This window comes from Cucumis melo, chromosome 12 (genome assembly GCF_025177605.1).
Source record: "Cucumis melo cultivar AY chromosome 12, USDA_Cmelo_AY_1.0, whole genome shotgun sequence".
NCBI classification, from domain to species: Eukaryota; Viridiplantae; Streptophyta; class Magnoliopsida; order Cucurbitales; family Cucurbitaceae; genus Cucumis; species Cucumis melo.
Genome location: NC_066868.1, coordinates 8,578,786 through 8,588,070, shown reverse-complemented (window position 1 = coordinate 8,588,070; position 9,285 = coordinate 8,578,786). Strand labels below are relative to the sequence as shown.

The following is a 9,285-nucleotide window of genomic DNA, read 5'->3' as shown; positions in this document are numbered from 1 at the left end:
TTTGGTATAAGATCGTTTAGATTTGGCTACACGATCGTTTAGATTTGGAAATCTAAACGATTGTTTTTTTCAAATTTGATATAAATGATTTTTTTTCAATATTCTTTATACATAATCTTTTAGTTTTTGTTACCTAATTTAGACGTATAACCAATTTTTTCAAGATTCTTTATACACCATCTTTTAGATTTGGTTACCTAATCTATACAACGTAAAAAAGAAAAGAAGAAAGACAATACGATATATGCAGTGAATGAAAAAAAAAGACATGCACGCACCTAAAAAGAAAGAAAAACAAAAAGACGATAAAAAGAAATAAATTTGTACATGAACGATAAAAAATCACATAGAAAAAAAAAAGATGAAAAAACAAACTTGAAATATTTAAAAATAACTGATTTTTTGTACAGACTTTATTATATCGATGGTAACTATTTTAGTAGTTTGTTATATTTAGAAAAATTTCCTTAAAATATCAAATAATTATTTTTAAAAAAATCAACTAAACATACTTCTAATACCATTTAAACTTATTTTAAAAATGTCTGGACTAAAAAAAAAAAATTTGAAAATGTTGAAATCAAACAAGCGACAAAAAAGAGAGATGAATTTTTTAAGAAAAAGTTAAAATTGGGTTCATTAGTTTTTATGGATTGAAATGGGTAGCTTTAACTATAATTATCAACAAAAAATACTAAAAAAAGGCGTAGAAAGTGTTTAGACTTAGGTTCAATTTTAACAAATTTCTTTTGTTTTCTCTAGATACTAATCAAAATGTCCATTGTTTTTTTTAATATAACCAAACTAGTAGTTGGACTTGGATTTGATTCTTCAAATCACTCTTAAAACGGATGGAAATAAAATAAAATATGGAGTAGATAACTCCATTTATACTTTTACCTAGGTTTATCAATGGAAGTAGTCCATTCAATTAATACCAAAATTTGAATTTTTCAATCCAAAGATGCCATTGCACTTTGATCTCTTTTCACTTTCTGTCTCCATTAGTTTTCAAAGTGGTTCCATCTTTTGATATGGTGCTAGAAGACATGTTTGCAAATTGGGCATTATAGTTTCAACCCAACTTTTTTTTTCTCTTTTTACTTTGTTTCTCAATTTAAAAGAAAAATTTATATAACTATATAAACAGGTATGGTTATATGGTATTCTAAACTTATATTTATACAAATATAGATCTACTCGATACAAAATTTAAAGATTAGACTGTTTGAAAATAATTGGATTCAAATCTCAAAGTTTAAGGATAAAGAACACAGTAAAACTAATTTTTTAGCCACAAAATTCTTTAAAATAGATGTATTAGTTGACTTCAGAGTTTTCAAAACATATCATTTTAGTCATTGATTTTTCAAAGTTATTATTATTTGAAAGGCTCTTGAAGTAATTATTATTATTGTTTTAAACAATTATACAAATTTCAAATTAGAAAAGGTAAGTTATCCGATTGTTATTTGAATTGTTTTTCGACATGACTTCCTCATTTCGAGTGTTTAAAATTTACAAATGATAGCACACATGAAGAACAATGGAGAGGAGCATCTTCTAAAGAGAGTTATATGAGCCAATCAACAAACACTAGAAAAATAAGGGATCTCGAATAGTGCAAGAATAGAACGATGTGTGATTAAGAAATATTTACAAGAATTTGGAGGCATTGCTAGTACTAACCTTTTTTTTTTTTAATAAAAATTTATCGTATTTAAATTCTTAAAGTGGATTGAAAGCACTAAAATTAATATTAATGTATGCATTTAGGCTAAAAACGTTGATTTGAATAGAAATGAAAAAAATTAATGTTTCAATTTTACATAAATGTTGATCTAGATATCTAAATAATATTGATTACAAAAATAAAACTCACTCAATAAATGAACATTACATTTATATCAATAAAATTTGTTATTATTTACATGTTTCATAGATTTGAACAAGTGAATATCTCTACTGGGTGAAAATGTTAATAAAAATTTAATGACATGCTACATCATATGGTTTAATTTGGATAATACAATAATTTATTTTACATTATTCGAAGATTTTTTGTACAAAACCTTTGAACCCAAGGATAGAGAACAATTTTCGAACCATTCAATTAGATGGTAAGCACATTTTTGTCATTTCACAAAGATAGAAAAAAGAGAGAGAGAGAGAGAGAGAGAGTAAAATAATGGGTCAAAATTCAAAAAACATAAATGCAAAAACAAAATTTTACTACTCTATTTTAGTTTTGTATAACCTCTTCTAATAATCCCATTGTCTCTATTATGTCTATCTGTACAGTGTCAGTGACTGTACAATTAAAAAAAAAAAAAAAAAAAACTCATCACAAATTTTTGAAAAAAAAGTATTTATTTATTTCTTAACCACAAATTAATTACTAATTTTAAAAATTAAAATAATTCATCAAATCCAATGGCAAATGCAGCCTTTAACGTTCTAGTTGACTCCCTGAAAATAAAAGAAAAAGAAGCATTAAATAATAAAAATTTCCAACAATATAATATTAATTCTAAATAAGACAAAACAACACACAAAAAATAAAAAGAAGAAATAATTAATTTATGTAATTAAATAAAATTGAAATTTATTATTATTATTATTTTTCACTAAGAAAATTTTGTTTTCTCTCTCTTCTCCTTTCTCTCTCACGAACTAGCCTCAGGGCTCTCTCTCTTCTTTTTCTCTCTGCAAAAGTGAAGGGAAAAAACCCCTAAAAACCTTTGATCTCGCCGGGTTTTCATCTCCGTCACCGACGACGGTGAGATTATTCTACTGTAGTTTGAATTACTTTGACAGATTGCGGCAGATCGGATCTGGGTTAGGGTTTTTGGTTTCTGTGGAAAGCCCTATCGGAGGAGGGAGGAGGAGGAGGTTAATTTGTGAAGTGAGGGGAAGGAGTGAAGTGGAGCTGAGGCTGAATCGGAGCAGAAATGTACAAGAACCAGCTTCAAGAGCTGGCGCAGAGAAGTTGCTTCAATCTTCCCTCGTATACCTGCATTAGGGAAGGACCAGACCATGCGCCAAGGTTCAAAGCTACTGTTAACTTCAATGGTGAGATCTTTGAATGTCCTCAGTACTGCTCTACTCTCCGCCAGGCTGAGCACTCCGCCGCTGAGGTCGCCTTGAACGCCCTCTCTAACCGTGGTCCTCCTCATTCGCTTGCAGCTAGGATCCTGGTGAGTCCTTTTTCTTGTTTCTTTTTTATTTTAAAACTTTGGTCAAACGGTTGTTTGGTTTTTGTTCTTCTCTTCCGGGTTGCTTCTCTGCTTGATCTTCATTTCTGGGTTGTTTTTTGTTTAACGAACTGATGGTACTGTTTACAGTAGGATTTGCTTCTACGAGCTGGGGAAATTGGTCGTTAGTTTTAGGTTTTTTGCTATGTTACTGTTCTTTGTGCATTTTGTCTTGTTCTCCTCCTCTGAGCTTCCTGTTATCTTGGGCTGTTTGTGAGGGTAAGAAGCTAGGCAATATAGGAATTGGACAATAGTGCCTTTAGTTAAACCATAAAAATCTCGATCGATGGGTTGTAACTGAGATCTAAGAGAGATGGTTGTTCTGGTAATTGGTGTTGAAATAATGGTTGTGCCATGGATTAGGTTGGGATTTTTCTTCTAAGTTATGAGATAATCTTCTGATCTCTCTGATCGGCCGGAATTCTCTGTCTAGGGCTACGGTTTGGGTGATCTTTGAACGAAAAGTGTGAACTTGTGACGCCTCCTCGAAGGTCCGTTCCATGAGAAGAGGTATCAAAGTTTTTTGTTTACCTTATTATCTCGGAGCCAGCTGTCGGGAGTAGTCTTCTTGGGCAAGTTGGTGTAATTAATTTTCTCATTAATGGGCTTGTCGGTCATCCAATTGTGTTTTCGGTAGCTCCCAACTTTGGCCCATTTTATTTCTCCGATCTAATAAATGATCAGATGGGTATCGTAGAAACGGCAAGGACCAAGAATCCAACACCAATTGTGATAAATTTGTTGGAAGCTGAGTTTCAGATAGAGAGATTATTCAAGTAGACCAATTAGAAATTAGGAGGTTGTTTATATCATCTTTGTTTATAGAAGTCTTAGAGGCTTTAAAACTTGGGTTCATCAATTATTTTATGTAATTACTCCTCACCGGTTTTGGGTACAATTGTTTGACTAACTTTTCTTCTTTGTTGTTTTTAAAAGTTTTAGTTATCCTCTTTCGCCGTTCGAGAAAATGTGTGCATGTGTCTCTGTCAACTTTATTGTGTTTTAATAACCGTTTATCTCGGTGTTTGAAGAGGGAGATGAGGAATTTTCGGTGGATATTTAGGGTTACTTTTCTCCATGGACGTCATTGTGTTCCAATAAGATGAATGCCCTGATATGCGGCTTTCTATTTAAAATCAGGATTTGTTTGCCATAATTGCAAAATAGATCAAATATTTTGTTTCTGTTGCTTGCTGAGGCGCACGGCCTGGTTAATTTATGTTTCTTAGGTTGAGTAATTTATTGCTCATTATCTTTTTTTTAACTCATTTAATAAAGTTTAATTGGTTTGAAGTTATTAACTATGCTTCAATTTCTCTCATCCCTCAGTTAACGTCTCTGTTAAAAATAAGGACTAAAGATATCCTTCATAATTGGGGAATGTATCTGATGTTTGATATAACTATTTAGCAACCGTGCTCTTTAATAACTATTCCACTACTGTAAACTCGAAATTGTTATTTTTGAACTTTTATCCAAAAAGGTGTGGCCATGAATTAGAGCTTTTAGTGGTTATGTGGTGGTGGCCTGGTGTGTGTAGTCTGATGAAACAACACACCACTGTATGGAGTTTCACTATGCAAAGCAATAGATTAATGATCTAGAATGGTTGGAGCTCAGATAGCTTACTTTTCATATGCAGCCTAAACGTTGTTTTGAATAAATTAGGAAAAGCATCTTATAGAACTCAATTGTATTCAGTTCCAAACAGTAGACGCATTACAAATCAAATTATGATGTTGATTAGCTTAAAGTTTAGATTACCTCAAGTCAAATGGAATTTGCAATTTTTTCTTTGTTCACCGAAGAAATTGCACAAATGTAGTTTGTGATTTTCTCAATACAAACTTGAGTTACTGATTTCTTCATTTTAAAGTTTTATACTAATATTAGTGATGAAGATAGTTTTCTGGGCAGCAGATCTCTGGAATGAAATTATCATTTAAAAGTCAGTTTTTCTAGATTTAAATAGTGATGAGAACATGTAGTACATTATGATTAATTGAAAACATGAAATGAATCCATACCAATAGTTATTTTCTGGTTAGTTTATTCGTGTACTGTCTGCTAAAATGTAAAATGCATATAAGATATTTTCATTGAATTATTGTAAAAGGATAGATTTGTGAAATCTACCAATTCTCTCGGGCATAGAATTTGTGAACTTCTTTGCTGATATTGTTCATCTGTCTGTAAAATGTTCTTGATATTAATTAAAGATGCTGATGATATCTTATGGATGAGTTGGCTTGGCCGTTTTTTAGTTCAATTACTTACTATAATCATCTGTGATCAGGATGAAACAGGAGTTTACAAGAACCTCCTGCAGGAAATTGCCCAAAGAGTTGGAGCGCCATTGCCACAATATACAACATTCAGATCAGGCCTTGGCCACCTACCTGTTTTTACGGGGATAGTAGAATTGGCTGGAATAACGTTTACTGGAGAACCTGCCAAGAACAAAAAACAGGCAGAGAAAAATGCAGCAATGGCAGCTTGGTCAGCTTTAAAACAATGTGAGTTATATATGTACATAGTACACGTGTATATTATTTATAACAGATACCATCACTATTATCCTGATTAAAAAGATAATAGATCTTTTTTTCTGCACAGTTGATGTTTGCAAGCATATGTAAAATTACTATCTGCTGGAACATCGAGTTTAAATTCAAAAGTTTCTCTGTGAAATGTTTGTTGGAACGTTCTTTATTATAGAGTGTTATTACTTCCTACGGAAGCTAAATATCCTATCCTGATGGCTTCCGCCATTCTTAAAAAGTATTTTGCCCTCATCAGTTTTTGTGATGATACTCTGAAAACGTGGTTAAGATTTTGAGACGAGTAAGAGCACACATCACTGAATTACCTCTTAATATAACATCCATCGCGAACATATTTTATTATAATTCAAGAAAATTGTTCATCTTCCCGTGGTGCTTCCTTTTTTCACTCGTTTTTTCTAATGTTTTGTTTTCAATTTTGACTAGTGGCTAAAGAATCGGCAAGCTCTTCATCAGAACCAGAAAACAATGATGAGCTGGAGCAGATCACTATAGCTCGAGCCTTATTGAATTATCGCCAAAAAGAAAAATTGGCTATGTCAAATCCAAATGCAACAATACCATTCCACAAAAAACTTCAAATTCAGACTCCAAGGCCAACTAGTCCCCAACGACCCCCTGCTCCCACATCGAAGATTCTTCCCTTGATTTGCCAGAAGGCAGCTCCTCGAAGCAGAGCTCCATTTTCAGCAAATAAAATTCCCATTTCTCAATCTCAAACTCCTGTACTAGAAGGCTCTGGACCCCGCCCCCAGAAGTTCAGTGCCGGAACCGCTCTTTCTTATATTCCTGTTCAGCAGTTTAGGACATCTTGCCATGGTATTGCCCCACCAGTTACAATTAGAACAGCAATGCCTGTGTTTTCTGCCCCGCCTCTACCGCAACCTTCAAAGCTTCCACCACAGCAAGTAATTCGAGTCCCTCCCATACGGATTGCCCCACCAGTTTCTATTAGGCAAGCAATTCCTGTCTTTGCTGCTCCCCCAGTACGCAAAGAAAATCCTCCTGTAGTTAAAAAAGAAGAATGTCCAGCTCCAGCTGCTCCGAAGGAAGACCCACCTGCTCTTTCCGCACCTGTGACCGTGCCCTCACCGCCTACTGTAGTATCAACTGCTGAAGTAGAACAAGCTACATTTACAGTGGTGAACAGTCCGGAAGAAACTAAGACATTAGAGAACCTCGAAGAACTCAAAATTTGATGAGGTGATTCATTAGGAAAAGACCACATAGGAGATTGTCGTATGGTTTTGCAGTAAAGTTAGGTTATCTCATCTTGTCTGGATCTTATTTTGAGTGTCAACCCTTCTCTCTTTTCATCTTTTTTTTTTTCTTTTTTTTCTTTTTTTCCTTTTTAATCCTCTTTTTTTTTTTTTTTTTTTTTTTTTTGCCCCGTTTTGTTAAAACATGAGTTGTTGAGAGGTGGAAAAATTAGTATCAGCATCCCTTCAGCATTGCCATATCAACAGCCACTGTGTCAACTTATGTACTTATATATTAGTATCTTTGGGCATGTCCCATCTTCTCCAAAAAACTCTCTTCTGATCTGCATCCCCAAGACCAGCTCGATGAGGGTGCACCGAACATATTAAGTTCGTCATCCAGCGGTTCTGGTAACCATCTCATCGCTCGGGATCCTTCGTTTCCATTTTTTGCTTTTCTGTATTTTCATGCATGTATATATAATATTTGCTAATCTTGTCTAGACAGTGATTCTGAATGGCCCTTAAAAAAGAGGTTGGGTTGGTGAAATTTCGAGGTGAATGATCCTTGTATTTCAGGTGTTGAAAATTGCTGTTTGCTAAGGAAGAGAAATAGTTGATCTTCCTCAAATTCATAAGCAACTTTTGAGGATGAAGATCAAAATTCATATAGATTCAATTCAATTTAGTGAAATGCCCAATGAAACTATGATTGATTCTCTCTTCTCTCAAGTCTAATTGTTATTTTATTTTTCATGGTAGTTATCTAAGTGAAGCTGGTAATTAGTAATGCATGAATATCCATTGGTAGGAGCTTCAGTGTCAAGAAATATGAATGAATTGAGTGCCTATAGTTTGTAGAGCAATATGTAATTAAAGGTGTTTTTAGAATGACCTAGGTGTGTTTGACCACTCGAAGATGTCTGAATAATTAAACTCTATCAACTTTGATAGTGTTTCCTATTGAAGTTTGCATATTTATTGAAAAATCACTGTACTCTTTTTCTCTCCTCCTAAAGTTAAAAATTCATTGCTTTAAACAGACAACTTAAGATATATTTTGTGCACGGAGTGTTAGGAGTTAACAAAATATAAAATAGATAGTATTATGAGTTAACAAAACATATAATAGATGTTATTTAGTTGCGGACCGATGAACTCCAACAAAATTTAAAGCTCACATCTTTGCACTATTCAATTCTTTGCTCCAAAACACTACCTTAGTGTTAGAGAAATATATTTTTTTGTTTTAAATTGTCTTTAAGAATTGTGCATATTTGCTAACAATTCTCTGGTGGGTTCTATTTATAGATTAAAGTCTCGTTTTATGTCTATTTAAATATTTGTTTATACTTTTAAAAATTCAGTTCATATACACGACTTCTTACTTTCTTTCATATTATTATTATTATTATGTGCTTTTAGTTTTAGTTTTTTTTTTATTTGGCCAAAATTCAAATATAAGTTTTTATAAATCGACAACTGAAAACACTTTCTAATCCACTAAGATATAAGAATTTAAGCCACCTCGATGGGTATTTGGTCTTAATCTTTATTTTTTAAAATGGAACTTCTAACCATAAATTTCACCCGTGGGCATCATTATTTTATTATGCTTTTACCCAAGTTGTGAAAACTAAAAAAAAATCTTTTGAAAACAATTTTTTTCTTTTAAACGTGGAAAATTTTCATAAATATAATAAACATCTAAAACATTTATTGTCGATCTAAAACATTTATTGTCGATTCTTATAAAGTCCATGAACTTAGTCTTTTTAAAAATATTTCAAGTTTGACCTTTCATCCTTTTGCTCTTCTTTGCTGTGATTTCTTTATTTATTTTTTTTTCTTTTCTTTTGCTACGATTTCTTTTTCTTCTTTTTTGTTCTATTGTGATTTGCCTTTCTTCTTTTTCTCTTCCTTTTTTACATCGTATTTTCTTCTTTTTTTTAGGTCGTTTAGATTTGGGTCAAATCTAAATTAAGCAAAATCTGAAGAATCGTCTATAAAGAATGTTGATAAAAATCGATTGGAGTAGCCAAATATAAATGATGGTATAAAAAAAATAAACGATAAAATAATTGTGTACCAAAAGAATTAATAACCATTTGTTTGGCCAAATCTAAATGATCGTGTCCATAATCTTGAAAAACATAAATGATCATGTAAATAAATCTAAATGTGTACAAAAAAATCTGAAACTTTTGAAAAAAAAGGTAAACGATTGTTAACCAAATTAAACATGTAACCAAATTCTAACTAAATTAA

General features: G+C 32.3%; 1 protein-coding gene across 1 annotated transcript; it reads left to right on the top strand.

Annotated features, from left to right (window-relative positions):
• Positions 1–2,637: 2,637 nt before the first annotated feature.
• LOC103500895 (double-stranded RNA-binding protein 2) lies at positions 2,638–7,749 on the top strand. The gene is made up of 3 exons (XM_008464348.3): positions 2,638–3,197; positions 5,551–5,770; positions 6,245–7,749. Exons 1-3 carry the CDS (start codon positions 2,952–2,954, stop codon positions 7,015–7,017), a joined length of 1,239 nt encoding a protein of 412 aa, XP_008462570.1. The 5' UTR covers positions 2,638–2,951; the 3' UTR covers positions 7,018–7,749.
• Positions 7,750–9,285: the final 1,536 nt, after the last annotated feature.